Below are 17262 nucleotides of genomic sequence, written 5' to 3'. Positions count from 1 at the left end.
AAAATATACATTCGTGAGGGAATAAATGAAATAAATAATTTTTCCAATTTCCAAGAGATGTAAGGGGAATAAATGCGATTGCGTCGACTGACATCTTTCGAATAGAGCCGAAATATATTTAGGAGAATGAAACGTTAATCTACTTTCAATACGAACGATGCATCATCTGGTACAAATATAGTGCACGAGCGTGTGGAATAATTTACAGACTGCAGAGCGAAGAAGTGCCGTTTATCAATTATTGACATTCGCAGCTCTTTACCAATATTGACACGTTCGCGCGCGTACGTGTATCGCCTTGCTGGCCAAGCGATGCTGCGCCTGGTCGGAGCCGAAGCGAATAGCGAGATAGGCCGATGTTAATTCCTGAATTATTCTCGCCAAATCGAATCCCCATTTATTAATTAACCCGCGGCACGAAACCCGCCCGGGCGCGAGCGCACATAGCGTAGCATGGCGCGGCGACACGTATTTCCTGGCAAAATTGGGCTGACGTGCAACGCGCGCGGAATACACATTGGGAGTCGGGAGTCAGTCGATTCGATCGTCGGACGATTGCCTGTAATGTCGGGTACGTGTAATGCAGCGGCGGTGGCACGCCACCGTCACACACAGGGAACCGGAGCTAACGAGGTTCGCTACGGTATTACCAGGCATCGAGGGAACTCGACATCGTCGTCATCGTTGCAGTCGTCGTAGTCGTCGTAGTCGTCGTCGTTGTCTGGATGCGAGAGACCGAAATGTAAATGAGTCAATACAGAATCGTCGTTACAACTTGGACGACTGTAATATTTATCGTGCGTCGTATCCGACAGTAGAGACTGTTTTGTCAGGCTGCAATTCCCATCTGAGAAGGCGATGAAATCAAATGTGACGTGACACTAAATGAATGTTTAAGTTTGAATCGAAAGATGTTACAAAATTACACTGACATTTTGTGCATGTGTATTTATAAGTAAAAAAAAACATTGATTTTTTTATATGCTTTAAAAAAAATGTCTCGGAAATATTTTTAACAGTGTCTCGGAATTATATTTAAAAGTGTCACTTTTAATATAATACATATATATTTTTAAATATCGTACAAAAGTCTTCAAAATATCTTTTCAATACAATAAACAAACAAATATTTTCAAAATTTATCAAAAAACGTATTTTTGAAATTATCTACGAGTATATTTCTACTCGATTGAAATAATTGAATTTATATCGCGAACCTTTTAAAGCACTTATAGTTAATTGAGAAATACTATACTAATAAATAAAAAAATATAAAATACTCTTTATTATCTATCAGTATCGAAATAATATCTAGATGTATGCACATTGAAAGTATATATTAATTAAAATAAGAAAATTCAAATCAAAGAATTACTGATACAAGAAATAGATGCAATTATGCAAAAACTCATATCGATATTAGCAAAAGAATTTTTAGATTTTTTCATCGCGACATTACTTTTCGAAAGATGTTTTAATTGACGAATTTCATGTAAAAAGAAAAATTAGAATTAAACGACAAACAATAACAAATGTAAATCTGGAGTATTAATAAAAAAACTTTACTATATTTATCTATTAAGAATAACTTTATATATTAAGTATTTTAAATGAAATCTCGATAAAAAAAAAAGTACCTCGCAAAATTTCGCCGAAGGCACGCGGATCGATCGATTTTCATGAATCTTCGTGAGACGACGCTCTACGTCGGTTGCTCGCGAAATGAATTCACGAAAAACGGGTGGGATTCTTTATCGGGCTGGCTATTCCCAGCAATATGGACGCATATAAGGTCCGACCATTTGCAGAAGAAAAGGTCCAGGAGAACGCAAGTAGGTAGATACGTCAGGTATATCGGTATACGTATATCGGTATACGATATCGGCGCCGGTGCACTTTGCAGCAGGCGCGCTGACGTGCGATCAAGGGATAAATTGAATTATCATAAAGAAATTGCGTCCGAATATTCCGTCCAGTTCGTATCGAATGCCGGCGAGTAGATGAGAGGGCGCCGATAGCTTTTCCAATATCGCCACGAGCCGGAGACCTGCATCGGGAATTTTAAGAATCTAGACTTTTCTCCGGCCTCCCCGGTACGTGGACGTATACAAACACATGCTCGAAATCCCATACGTATTTATACTCCGCTAGGGAACCGACGGGAAGAGTTGAGGAAGGGAAAGAGAGAGAGAGAGAAATCGGTTTGCACTTCGAATCACTTTATCACAATTGTCAATTGTCTGGCGGAGTAAGACAATCATCTCGCGGAATAAGAATGTACGGACTACGTGTTAGAGGGATTGAGTGGATTTAGTCGTAGATATTTTCGATTGGTTTTGATTTTCACTTTCAATTTACACGTGTCAAACACGATTTGGAAATTTGAAAACTCGCTGTCGACGGATGAGACATGATGAATACATTGTTGCGCTCGATCGAATTCTTAGATAGCTTCTGATTTAAATCATCTATATTAAATTCACGTAATAAAATTAATTTGCCATGTGATATAACACATGTCTTTATTAAAATATTCAAATCATACTCATGTAAAAATAGATTTTATATATATTGAATGAAATAATCATATAGCGCTTCAATTTTGATTGACGTAAATCTAATTCGCTCTCGTATGAGTTGTATATATATATATATATATATATACCGATATTATTTTTCTTTACATAGAACTAGTACATGTGTAACATACGTCCGCATATCGATATATCGCTTAATTTTAACCACATGGATGGTGTATATAATGTAAGCCTAATATCGTTAGAACTTGCATGTGCAAGCGGACGCCATACGTTGTGCATCCTGAGCACAGGCATCAAATACCCGACACCGCTATTATACGCTCATTTCAGGTTAATACTCGACTGATGTTGTTACATCAATCTAACGACTGACGGTTAGGTATCGGGCATTAAAATTGACCGCCACTGAAGGCTGCATCAGCGAAACGCATTGTCTGTTCGCACAAAGTTATCGTGCACGTAAATATACTAGAATCTAAATTATCGAGTAAAAGGTGTCTAAGCGAGAAATATCGATATTCTTCTAAATAATTATTTACATTCCTTTGCAAAATTGAAAATTTTAGACTTATTGAATATCACCTTTGAAATGCAATTTGATTAATGATGTTCTTTATTATATTTCAAATTATATTTTTAAGTTTTCCTTCTCCTTCCTTTTACTAATGAACGAAAAGCTCGTATTTTTGAACGATTGAAAATCAAATCAAATTGTTAAATTTAACTCAACGGTACTCTTTTAAAAGAAGTCACCGATCTTAAGCACAGGATATTGCAAATATGACGAGAATAGCTTATATATATGTGTCTGTGTTCCAGCTGTAATAATGCTGGAATAATAAGACAATAATAGTTCATATAAACTTGATCTTGACGAGGATTCTGACGAGGATTACATTGCATTACGATGCAACAATCGAAAGAACCGGATGTTCGCTGCGAGGGAGGAAAACCAGAGTGAACACAAAGGTCGTCTGGTAAACGAGTCATTTTGAAACCTCGTTGCTTGCTGCTGAAGAAGTACCCGCGGGTCGTAAAGTCTCGCAAATCGTCCCTTTGCCGTCTCATATATAATACCCATGTGCTCATAATTCGTAATTTCATTTTGGAATTCGCCGACTTGGCGAACTTAGCGCGTGTGCGCGGCACATGTGCGCTGACATGAGTCACAGTGTCAGGCCGCAAAAACCGGGCGAATCGTTAAGTAGCCGCGCACCCACAAAAATCGTGTACGAGCAAATGTCACGTACGTACATATATATATAAAAATGTATATATATATATATATATATATATATATGTATTATGTATATATATGTGTATCTGTCATGTGTGTGTGTGTATGTGTAGGTACTGCACATCGGACACGTCACGAACCCTCCGGGGGAGCGCCAAGGGGATGCGAGTTGCATCCAATTCATCATCGCTCACCCTTTGTGCCGCTCGCGCCGGCGACGCGGTTGTCCCATCGGATTGTGCGAATGGGAGAAAGTAAATTTGTCACGGTGTATATATATATATATATATATCTCAGATCGAAATTATATATATATATATATATATATATATATATATATATAGAGAGAGAGAGAGAGAGAGAGAGAGAGAGAGAATTTCGAACTGAGATATACAAAGAGATCTCATTTTACCTTGCAATAACGATAGTATATATTTTTGTTTGAGCGATCAAACACAATTAATTAAATTATCTGAAGCTAAATTATAAATTTGCAATTATAAATAATTATAAATAATGTGCACTAAAAAATATACTTATTATGTATAGTTATTAAAGGAATCTATAAATCCTAGGCATTTAATAAGAATTAAAAATGCAAATAAATATATAATGATATTTTAAACAGAAATTTAAAGAATTTAACTGATTGGAAAAATTTATTAACCTGTCGCTAAAAGAACATCTCGATTGTTTAAGAAGAATCGTTGTCTAAAAATATTAACTGTGTTAAAAACTCGATATAAAATATATTTAACAATATCGAGTTCTGTTCTTTTAAAGTAATACAGCACGCTAGAATTCTAATCGATTGATAATTATGTAATAATTATGTGCAAATATTTGAAGTAGAATTGCACAGTAATAATTGTTGCGGAAAGGAATTTATATGCCATGTCGAATTTCCATTGGTATTTTGTTGAACGCATTGCTCTTTCATTATTAATATATATCGAGTCTACTGCGTTAACTAGTTGATCCACAGATTTCGTAAAGTTATTAGGGTTTCCCGCGGATGCAGCTTTATTATCTCATTCGGTTTGGGTATTCGGAGGGAAGAGAGGCATGCGGGTGTGCCGAAAGGCACACCTGATTAAGAATGCACCCTTCCAACGGTGTCCATGACCCGTGGTTAGGGCTGGTGACATTAATAGCGAGCACCACCGACGATTCAGATCCCCGCGGCTTACCCGCGTCTTATATTTAATTCAACGCCGCCGCTAATTCACTCCAACGCATATTCAATTATTTCGGGATACACGGAATGTAGCGTCTTCATCGTTATATTTTTCGCTCTATCATGGCTAGAGCAGCGACGAAATTCCCATTGCTATAATATTAACGATGTCAACGAGAGCTGATTAAATTAAACGTCAGCTTCACATATCAAGATGTAATTTCAACTCTTAATTTTAGGAAATTCTCTTAATTTTTATTATTGAATTAAAGAAGAGTTCAAAAGATATTTTAAGGCCGTATTTTTTAATATTTGCGGAATAACAATACATTAAACTGAAAAATTTAGAATAAGATATATTGAAAAAGTATAAAAATGCGATGAGATTTTATGCATGTTCGTACTTTAGGGCAATATACATCTAGTTAATATGTTTCTATTATAGATTAGCCTGCATTAATCCGGCTTTCCGGCATCATTAACATTATTTCCGGTCATTACTATAGTTTACCTCACCAAATAAACTAATATATCATACTACAAACAACAATTGTATAGTATAACAATTGTATAGTATTACAATTGTTGACGCACGCGATTCTAGGTTTAATAAAATTATAAGAACAATTTTTTCAATTGTAGTTAGTTGTATCATTCTTAAGCTTTCGGGATCTTATTTAAAAGTGAATTCAACGATGTTCAGTAACACCTCGAGTCGCGATCAAACATTCATGAGCGGAAGGAAGCGGAGGCGAGGTATTCTATTGACAAAGAAGAAAAAGTATCTATTTACAAGTCGCGTCGCGAATTCTGTTCATTCTCGGTGTTGGCGTGATCAAGGAAACCAGAGTTTTAATTTTCCGCTCCAGCGGTTCGCCAACAGGAGAATCAATGAGAATTAGAGAGTAGGGTAGCACCCCGGCTTTTACCCTCGGACGAAAAGGAATACGTTAGAGAATCGCAGGAGAGAAGGCAACACGCGGAGGGAATGATACGTGCCTTTACCAAATGCCTATTTATGTATAGCAATATATATATAAATACGGATCATATTTACATATTTTATTCATACATATGTATATAAAGTAGATCGAAGTAAAATAGATAAGCGAACGAAGATAAAAATTTTACATTCGTATCTCTTCAAGGGAAATATGTTCGAGTTCGTAATAATCCGCCGCGTCAGATCTCGTTCCGATATTTTTAGCTTGATACGCTTCCCATAAAGTCGTTCGTTAAAGTATACGTAGTTATAGCAGTTTTTTTTTTTTTTCGGAAAGGTCATTTTGCACCTTTGGGACCGGTAACTCGGAAGATCTTCCGGCACGAGAGCGAGAAATTTAATCGCGATTCGTTCGTACGATTAAATGTCACCGGTGCCATACACGCGAGACCGGCACATTGGAAGACAAAGACAACGGCGACTGGGGAAATGAAAGGGTGCAAGACGGAGCAACGGAACGCGTGATGCGTGCACGCGAGTAAGATAGAGAGAGAGAGAGAGAGAAAGAAAGAGAGAAAAGGGCAGACGAGAACGAAGGGTAGATCAGCGGGGCCCCAGATTTCCCCAGTGATTGTCTCGCAAAGTCTCGCAGAGTCTCGTCAGACCATTCATCGGCGACGTGCCGAGACTTCGAGTCTAGAAGGTTGCAGTCCTTCTTCGCTTAAACCGTCGCCTCGTCCTTTTTCAATTCCCGAGGACGAGGAGGCGAGAGCGGATCGCACGATGTTAGCTTGCGTGTATTTTATCCCGCACGACGTCCTGTCTTCTTTTACACATCCATCTGACTCTTTTTCTCTCTCTCTCTCTTGCTCGTCCTCTTCCCTATTCCCCTCTTCATCGTTCATCCTTTGATGATGGAATTGCCAACTGGCCGATAACACTGATTGAAAAAAAGGCTCCCACACAAAATCAAATTTCCAGCTACGAGCACTCCCGATATAGCGGGGACACCGCGATACCGATTGCTTTGATCGCTACACATATATGACCCTCCGTTATGAAATCTCTCGCAACCGCCCTAAAATCTGTTGGAAATTACCATTATCGAATGAATTTTATTCGGAGTAATCCTGACATTTTAATCACGCAATAGTAATTACGATATGCTTTGACGTGTAATCTTAATGGCGGAATAATATTAATGCCATTCGATTGACGGCTGCGAGGGGTCGTAAAAATTATAATATATATAAAGTAATTTATAAATATTTCGAATTAAAAATATATTTCACGTCGGGGCTCTCAACATTGTTATAATTAAACAACATTGCGAAAACCACTCGCCATTAGATTACAAGTCAGGCTTTCCCCTTTGATTAACGGAAGTCTCGCCGACTAAAGAAACGATTTACATCACGGTGAAACGCGGCGAAATTTGCGAAACTGGTCAGCCGGCCGGCGAGGTCGGCGCGTATTAATTAGAGACCCGCCCTTAAAGTACCGGCGAGGCCTTAAAGTACGGCAGCTACGGTCTGGCGAATTCAGTGCTCGGATTTCACGTAGTCAGACGCGGGTTTAGTGCGCCGTGGGGGTAATTATTCAAGCGGCATCCCTCGTGGCGGGCGAGTCACGCAAGGGTACGAAGGGCGCGGGCGAGCCGTGAGGGCGTGAGACGACGAGGCGGGGTGGGTTTCCGAGGCGCGTCATCCATCACTCCGTAACGTACGCATGTACCCGCGAGTGCCCCGAAATAATTGAGCGAGAGCGTGGCGCGGAATCGTTTCTTCTTCCGGCGAATTTCGCTCGCACTCGAAATTCTAGCCTCCGACAGAGAATAGAAAGTATTATTGTGTTTATTCGTTTCGATTATCGATAGCATTTTGAAAATCGATTTTATAATCCTCTGATGATGAGAATCTCCCAGTCCCATGTGTGATATGAATTTGTATAACAATACGATTATTTCTATACTCTTCTCTTTTTCTGACGCCCTTTCTTTCATTGAGAAAAAAAATCTGGTTGCATTAATTAGAATTTTGGTAGACTCGATCAGTATGTCTGTTGGAAAATGGACGAACTAGAATTCTTGTAGAAATACCAGATGAATCTGATTAATTTCCTCTTGTTAAATTTACCAAATTTTCTGGTTAATAAAACTCCCCAGCACCGAGTCGTCTAAAATTTTTTCCATCTAATCTCAAAAGTCTGTTTAATATTCTGAATTCCAACAATATTATTGGATAAATCCAAGATTATTGAATAAATTATTTTAAATTCAGTTTGTTAGAAATTAAACTGATAAACAGTGATGCAAGAAGAGGATGCAGTTCAAACACCCACAATCAGAGAGCTAGCGTCCTCTTTCTGGCACTACTGCTTGTAAGAGAAAAAAAAATATACTTTGGATTTAATGTTAATACTATTTTTTATATACATTTCATGACAAATATTGAATACGAGTTAAGTTAAGAGTGACAAGCAAAGAAATTAATGTAACAAGAAATTTTATAGATCCAAGAAAATACTAACCAAATTCTTATAGTAAAATTAAAAGTTATAAAAAATCGAGTCTTATCATGATAACTAGAAATTCATGTTTGATTTAATCAAAATGCCTTCAATCATATACGTCTTGTTGGTACAATCAAACAATTTTTCTCAGTGTTGATGCGTAAACAATCGAGTGATATTAATGTTTCTCAAAGAGATTTTAATTGCAATGGCGAGAATCTTACAAAAGAAAAAGACTGAATTGTATGGTTGCAATATCGATGGTGAATGCTTCAACTTTGATCGCGCTTTCCTAGCTTTTATTATTCCGGAGCCGAACGATTAGTATTCCGTAAAAAAGAGGAAGAAAAGAACGAGGGGAGCGGACTTTCATTATTTATTTGTGCTGTCTGCGAAAGGAAAGAATGCTCGAAAATATTGCGCGAAAGAGCTTCCGTATTCCGGAGGGTAACGTCGATAATGAGTGCAATTAGCACGCCTAGACGATGAAGCAACCGCGCGAACAGCAGAGTCGATTATCGGGAATACGCTCGTTCGAGCTGTTTCACGCTTGGCGACTCGAGGCAACCGAGCCATTCATGCCGCGCGATCGTAAGAAGAGAAAGGTAGAAGGGATGAATGTCTTCATTGAACGTGAAAGGAAACACTCTCCAAGTAAGAGTAAGACGGCGGTGTTTATTCGTTAGCGCGAATTTGAAGGGGAAACAATGTATTCGTCTTTACTTAGTCGCATTTCCGACTCTCTTTATTGCTCCTTCGCCATCGACCCTGCTCCTGCAAGAGTACGGTAATCCGACGCTGCGGTTTGACCGCCTGCAAACCTGACCGGGGATCTGCAGGCCTCCCGCGAAGGTATCCTCTTCCACGAACCACGTCATTATGCAAGCATCAAGTATCCCTTCAAGGGAATTTTCGAGGAAAATACCTCGACCGTCAGTTTCGCAGACAACGTTGTCTGAGATGTCGAAAAAATAAGAATAGATTGAAATACGAAAAGCATATAATTGTAATATAAATGCACTAATCGAAGAAATTTTAATTTCTCTTCTCGAGAAATAAATATGAATTAATATATAAAATAATATTTAATAATATTAATACTAAATAATATTTAATAATATTAATATTAAATAATATTTAATAACATTAATATTAAATAATATTTAATAATATTAATAATATTCAACAACATATTATAAACTAACGTCTCTTCTCAAATCAATTTAAAAATATCGGTAAAATGGAAAAATAATCGTTTTCGGTTTCTTATATTGTAATTTACATGAAAAAATCATACTAGTTTATGGTTATGAATTTTGTACAACATTTTCGGTAATTACTTGCAGGATCGATATTTTTTTTTTTTCGAGGAAACGATGCAAGCCATTACTGTTAAGTTTCTCCCAAGTGAAATGCACTTTAACGTTGCGACGCTGGGACCCTTTTTGCAGCACTACAGATAAAACAAAAGGGAAAGAAGCGACAGAACGGCGCGGAAAATAAAAGAGGAGAAAGGAGAGTATACGGGACAAGTAAGGCGAGGTACATATATGCATGTATATCTCGCATACTTTGCACACGAAAGTATACATGCATTGTGACAACAAAGAAAATTAAGAACTTGAAGCAATAAATCAGCTTATGGAATATTAAAGAGAACGGAAGCAAAAGTTTATCCACGGCACGAATTTATTATGGCGAATCCTTTTGTTCTTTGAAGAGCGAGAAAAAATAATAAAATTTAAATATTTAAGAAAAAAGTATTAAAAAAGACTTATAAATATCACAACTTTGCTAAACTTCACTCCATTTTTCATATTTTGTGATCTGTCGAATAGTTGCACTACTGTCTCTGTACATTTTTCCTCAGACCTTCTCTTTTGAGTTCTATAACACGTTTCCGCGCCTCTATCCCTCGGGGCATTTTGCAGCAAAGAAACGTGAGAGCATTCGTAACATGGCGATCGAGGTAACTCTACAATTTTTATAAATAAAATCGTAAACCTGCCTTGTTTGCGGATATTCTGAATATTTATTCTCCTTTGTTCTACGCTTTTGTTTCCATTTCCGCTATGAAGTTCCTTTGGCAAGTCTCTGTCACGATGTGGATTTGATTTTTCAAGAATGTCGATAGAGAACTAAAATCAACCAGCAAAGGAATCGACATCTGAGATATTGCACCGTCTTTTGAGTCCGCTAGTGATTTATTCCAGGGGATTTTCTACATCTATTTTAAATATAAAACTCGAATAGATTAATGAAGCGAGATGAAAAACTAAGCGTGCGATACGAATAAGAAACCTCGTCTATGAATAATGGATAATATCCTATGTAAATGTATATGTCGCATAGAAGTATGCATTAAGAATGATCTTATTGTAAGTAATGCCCAATATACATACGTCCAAAAGATTTGCAATGGAAAATGCAAGAATTTAGAAAAACGCAGTAAAATATTTTCCGACGTAATTTACAGTCAACATGAACTATTCCTTCCAATAGCCCATCCAGTCAATGCATCTTGTTCGGGTCGCGAAGAGTGCAGGATAACAAATCGGACGAACTCGGGAAATATATGTACCTATGTATTCGAAAAGCTGCTACGGCTTCGATCCTATGCAAATCCAGAAAATACCAAGCGCAATACTCGTCGAAACGTCCATTCTTGCGAACGATTCTATTTAAAATCGATTCAACCCCTTTCGACTTCATCCTCACATGCTTCAAGAAAATCGGAGACTGCAAAGTAGGTACTTGGATAACTAACTAGGAACATGTGTATAATATTTATTTATTAACATTAAGATATTTAAAAATTAATAAAAAAAATTTCATTATTAATAAATGATTACATTTCATGAGTGATAAGCGTTAACATACAAGATAAAATTTCATACACGTAGAATATTCTTTCATCATAAAATTAATTCACAGAAAAGAAAAAGAGTAATAAAAGAAGAAGATGGTTTTATTTGAAAATTATCTATTAGATACTTTTGTGATTATATAAACACAATTAATATTGTTCTGTCTTGTATCAGTAAAAAGTAAACTGTGTATTATCCGCTTTATTAGAAGATACACGAACGTGTTAAAGACATCCTGTCGATATCGAATATGAATTTTGAAATCGTACGCCGCAGACCGTTCGCTAAATTCGTCAACAAAGCTTGACAGAAATTTGCGTTTGTTGTATAAATGGTAACGGCCGAATTTGAAGAGAGAATCCAATATAGAAAATACATATATTTTTACATATATTTTGGGAAATACATATATTTTGAGCCATGTTTCGATGCACATAGCTCTGCGTAAAGCTGATATAAAATTTCTTAAGTTTATCTTACCAGTTTTTACGGCAACAATGGATAGTAAAAAAAAAGTTTTATCGTCCACACATGCTCACTTTCCATACGAGTTTATGAAGCGGCGACGATGCACGAGCAATACCGCGAATTGAACCAATCATGGTGATGCACGCGCCGCCGTTATTCTCACAACGATATTTTCGGGTATTCGCGTACAAAAGCGTGTAACGTCCGAGACGATAAATATAACCGAGAGTTACGCTGCTGTGACGTGATCGCGGAACTTTGCGGCGCAGGTGGTCGAGACCGTTCAACGTTGAAAATTGTCTGTAATTTTATGGCTGTCGGAGGAAAAACGTGTGAGCGGGTTAACGGGTTCGCGGATATGTATTACGAATTATAGTGAGAGCGCGAAACTGGAGCAAAATCGTATAACGCGAAACTCTTCAGTCTACGAAATGAACTTTGCGGTATTCGCCATGGATTCGAAATTTAATTTAATTTGTTAATACAACTCTCTCTCTTTTTCTCTTCGCCTAGTATGTTGCACGCGCTCGTGTGTATCGCGCAGATCTAATGGGAAGGTAAAAAGGGTATACTATTCCATGGGTTGAGCCACATTCAGACTGACGCGGTAATGCGCACGAATCCATTTAGCGACCGCAACGTCTCCATCCAAGAGAGCAAGCGGAAGAGATTCGAAGGAGAAAACTAGAGAAATAGGCGCGCAAGCGAGAAAGAGAGAGAGAGGAGAGAAAGAGCAAAGTAGGAAAATCTCCCGTTCCTAAGAAGAAATTCTCCTGGTACCTAGGAGATGCACGTCTCCTGTCATTAATGACTAAGAATACTGCAGCAAGCAAAGCACTAAAGACGACGCCGCGTCTTTCAGAGGAAATATTTTCTTGTCTACATTGGTTTAAGAGGAAGAAATGTATCCAATCTACATTTAAAAATATATCTCCGAAATAATAACGACGGATATTTTTCAGTTAATCTCCTTTCACGTAAACTTACGGAGCTTTATCGTTAACGAAATCGAAACGAGGGATTCGATACTAATAATGGAATGTGTATGCAAAAAGAAACTGTTCTTAATTTAAGCTCCCAAAGATTTTCGCGCGTCGACAACAGAAGCAACGTCGTTTTACTTCTCATTCCTCGCTTCGTCCTCGGAAAAATATTATCTTCCGAAATCCCACTTTACTGGCGTTGCGGACGCCTGCTGTTTCGAAAGAACCCTCGTTCGCGGAGGCACGAGGACGAAAAAAAAAAAAAAAAAAAAAAGACGACGAGGAACGGAGAGGGCGTGTCGAAAAGACAGAAATTGCGCGAATTATGCGAATTAAGTGAGCTCGCTGAGTAGTGACAAAGCTGCGTAATGAAGATACCGAGGAAGGCGTGTCGCGAGAACGGGAGGGTGACTGCGAGGCGCACGGTAGGAAAGGAATAAGGAGTAGGTGAAGGGTATAAGGCGAAATGAAGTCTGCAGGGTGGACGTCGAGGAGAGAGGAGGGAAGCTGGTAAAATTCTTGGAGTCGTGGACTACGAAAGAAAGAGAAGACAAGAGGCGGAGAAGGAGAGAGAGTTTCGCTCTTGGAAAGTGAAAGATGGAGCGGAAGATGGAGCGTCGAGAAGACGACGGTTGTGCTCCAGGGGTGACGGTGTGTTGGTGGCCCGCGAAAACCGGGTGGAGAGAGAAATGGTGGAGGAGCCGCTGCTGTTGCCGCCGCTGATGTTGGTCGTCGTCGTCGTCGTGGGGTTGTGTTGGAATAGCCCGATGGTGCGCCACATGCCGCGCCCGCAGCAGCCGATGGAAATGTAAAACTGCGACAAGTCTTGGAATAAAGTGGCTGAATAAAATACAACTAAATCCCCCGTCGCGGCTCGGCTACGCCGACCGTGGGATTCCCGGATGGGGGCTGATGCGAAATGCGGCGCGATGCCGCGACCATCGCGACTTACCGCAACGCGACCGACCGCGCCTCCTCCTCCGCGAATGAAACAGCGAGAAAAACTTTTTCGCGGGAATATGCGAAAAGGGGAAATGGCAGTTACACCTATTCGTATCTTCCCTAAATTCCAGGCATGTCGTACGAAACTGACACTTACAGATGTGTACGCTGGCATTGCTTGAAACTGTCATATCGAGATCTTCGGCGAGTAGATCGACTGATTATATTTAATGTATGAATGTGAGACAAGCTTCATTTATCACTGTTGTAAATTAGCGAACTTACCGCTCATTGGCTCGCCAGAATGTCCGTTTTAGGAGTCGAGATCGCTTTTAACTCGCGGAAATGACGGAAACGGTCCGCGCGGCATGAAAGATCGCCCTTTCCGTTTCTCCTCCGCAGACACATACGTTGGATACGGACGGTACCTTGGGTGACCGGATGCATTATCTGCCTGTTCGGACAACGTGTAAGTGTAATTAACACGCCGCCGCTCATAACGAGGACAATGTACGCAGTCGTACTAATGAGAGCAAATTAGCTCGTTTGTGCCAGTTTAGCTTCACCTCCTTGCTCCACCGGGCCCTTCTCTCTCTCTCTCCCTCTCTCTCTCTCTCTCTCTCTCTCTCTCTCTCTCTCTCTCTCTCTCTGTCTCTTTCTCTCTCTGTGCGGTCAAGAATGCAAATTTGGCCGTTTCGCACACACCCATCTACATCAAATGCGAATTTCTGCCGAGCTTCGTTGACGAATTCAGCGTTGTCGACGGTCTGCGGTGTACGGTTTCAAAATTCATATCCAACGTGACGGGATATCTTTGAACGCGCTGTTCGCGTTCATGTACTTTCTAATAAACCCTTGGACAATGCATGGTCAATTTTGTACTTACGTAAGACAATATTAGTCGTTTACAGTTTTTATAATTAAATGTCACGTAATTATAAAAGTGTCTAGAGAACTTTATAAAGAATTCTTTGCTTAAACTGTTTAATATTCTAGTAAAATATTTTATTATACAATATAAATTTTCGAGCCTCCACTCGCCATTTATTAGATGTTCTCTCTCCTTTCTCTTTCTTATTAACAATAAATAATTAAATATTTTAATGCCAATTAAATATCATGCGCGATGATTCTACGATGCGCGTCATTTTTAGATATTTATCTTGTAATCTTTGATTTTCTCTTGAAACATGTGAGGATGAAGTCGAGAGGCGAGTTGAATCGATTTTAAATGGAACCGTTCGCGAGAATCGACATTTCGACGAGTATTGTGGCTGGTATTTTCTGGATTTGCATAGGATCGGAGCCATAGCAGCTGCTCGAATATATAGGTACATATATTTCTTCCAGTTTGTCCGAATTGTTATGCCGGACTCTGCACATACACATACACATATATTTTTTAAAAATGATTAAATTTCATAAATCAGTAGAAAAAAAGCACCATGCTATTTTTTAACTCTTCAAAGTATCTTTTATATATTTGCGAGATACTTGATAATAAATAAAAAAAATTTCCAATTATTAAAAAAATACCAGGAAACGCACGCATTACAATAATATTGATCGGCGTTGTATTGTCTTTTAAATATGGCCAAAACACATTTAGGAATAACCGTAATCTATTTTTGATACAACATGGTGCAAATAAAACTATTTTTGTATTATATTTTTTTTTTAGCCAACCAATATCGTAAAAAGCCGAAGCAAACAATAACCATATCGAGCTTAACTGAATTTCAACACCTGCACTCTACTACATGAAGTATATTCGTTTTTATAACACAAAGTCCGCATACATGATGGAATTATCATAGAAACGGATTTTTTTCTTGATTATTACATTATACGCGTTGAAATATAGAATATTCTCTACAAAAAATAGGATAATTTGAAAAATTTTAAAAAGCGATTTCGATTAAAGTGAAAGATTTCTTTTTCTTGTATTTAGCTATCCGTATTTCATCCTTAACGACGATCAACACAATTGCGATGCTTTATAAAACTTTTATCAAGTTATCTTGGTGGATTTCTTTCCTCTTATAATGATTATAAGGAAATTTCAAATTCAGAGCTTAAGCGGATTTTTAAAACATGAATAAAACATAAATTAAAGTGCGGGAAATGTTACGCGGAAAAAAGAGTCACGTTATTAATTACTTAATAACTTTTCTTCTCATAGTCATTGTATTTTACGTTCGTTTAGCAATTGCGCGAAAATGTTGAATTCAAATTTATCTTTCACTTTCCTTTCGAGTACAAACGTATATCATGACGTATTATATATATATATATATATATATATATATATATATATATCGGGTAAAATATCGGCGGTTATCGTTATTAGAGGCGTAGGTTCGTATCGCAAGTTGCTAATTAGTTTGCCAGACGGACAAACGGTTTGCAGTAATATTAGCTCGGTTAGCTAATAAGTCCCAGTATATTACAGAAGCTAATGAACTTTAATCATTCCCGTTTATATCTCGATTTCCAATCGTTGGGAGAAATAGTCGAGCATTACTCAATCGATAGCAATGTATTTTTTATCAACTCTTTATATGATATAAAAATATTATGCTATTTCTTCCAGAGACAATATTTGCCAATTAGATTAGACAATTTTCGAACATCGAAGAAATATTATCGTGATGTAGCGATCAATATTTTTCCTAAATTACATTACATTATCAACGTTACGTCGTCAAAAAAGGGCAACTATAGTCATCAGAGCAGCGTTTCCAAAACGTGCTCGGGCAACTCGAGATGGTTGAAGGAGTTCTCGAGCTTACGTACGAGGGATTGCCGGTGATACGTTGGCCGTTAAATCGGCTTGGAAATAGTTTCCGGAACTAATTTACTCGTGGGGGTCAGCGTCGTCTCCTCCACCGAATATCCTCTTTATTTAACGTTCCGGCTATCGTCCTCGAAATCGCTGCGGTCGCGAGGAGCGAACTCCGAACATCGGACGTAACACCCCGATCCATTCCCTGACTACGAATCAATATTATCTTTGATCTAACGTCGTCAACGCTTGAATATATAATAGTTGGAATACCGAGAGTTCCTCGATCGAATTATTTGCAATCGAATCAACTAGTGTTGCCTTAATCCTAGATCGCTGATAGAATATTCATTTTACGTATCAACTTACAAAAACCTCGTTATTATAAATGAAATTGTTACTTTTCCTTCGAAATAATCTTTAATTATATTATATCGAGAGAAATGTTCGCGTCTTTAATTTTAGAAGGTTACTCTTGTCAACTTTACTCATTTTAATTACGATTTGTTTCAGGTGATTTATCTCTACGTAACTGTGACTCCGGCAAGGAGTAACTATCGAGGTACATGAACGAAGGACATGAACTACTCGCAAGGTAAGCCAATCTTGAAATATATCACGTATTCCGAAATATAATGTAGACGTATATTTCGACGATTGTCCTCGCTATAGAGGAAAAGAGGGACGCGTGACTGATATATCTATCGTGTATCTATCGAATTCACCCAAGGTTTGTCCCCGTCCGATTTCCAGCCCGGCCAAGTGAGCGGGAGGCGGTCTGAAACAGTTCGGAAATTCACTCAACTAAT

General features: G+C 38.3%; 1 protein-coding gene across 7 annotated transcripts in view; it reads left to right on the top strand.

Moving 5' to 3' along the window:
- The window catches only part of LOC105259560 (teneurin-m), a 708083-nt gene that overhangs the window by 203803 nt on the left and 487018 nt on the right, over positions 1-17262 (top strand). For all 7 annotated transcript variants that reach the window (XM_025411464.1, XM_025411472.1, XM_025411471.1 and 4 more), the window contains exon 2: positions 16967-17048. In XM_025411464.1, the coding sequence (XP_025267249.1) occupies positions 17033-17048 (16 nt within the window). In that variant the 5' untranslated portion in view covers positions 16967-17032. The remainder of the gene's footprint in view (positions 1-16966; positions 17049-17262) is intronic.

The sequence above is a fragment of the Camponotus floridanus genome, unplaced genomic scaffold, assembly GCF_003227725.1.
Source record: "Camponotus floridanus strain SB8 unplaced genomic scaffold, Cflo_v7.5 scaffold4, whole genome shotgun sequence".
In the NCBI taxonomy this organism is placed as follows: Eukaryota; Metazoa; Arthropoda; class Insecta; order Hymenoptera; family Formicidae; genus Camponotus; species Camponotus floridanus.
This window is presented reverse-complemented; position numbering and strand designations above follow the sequence as displayed.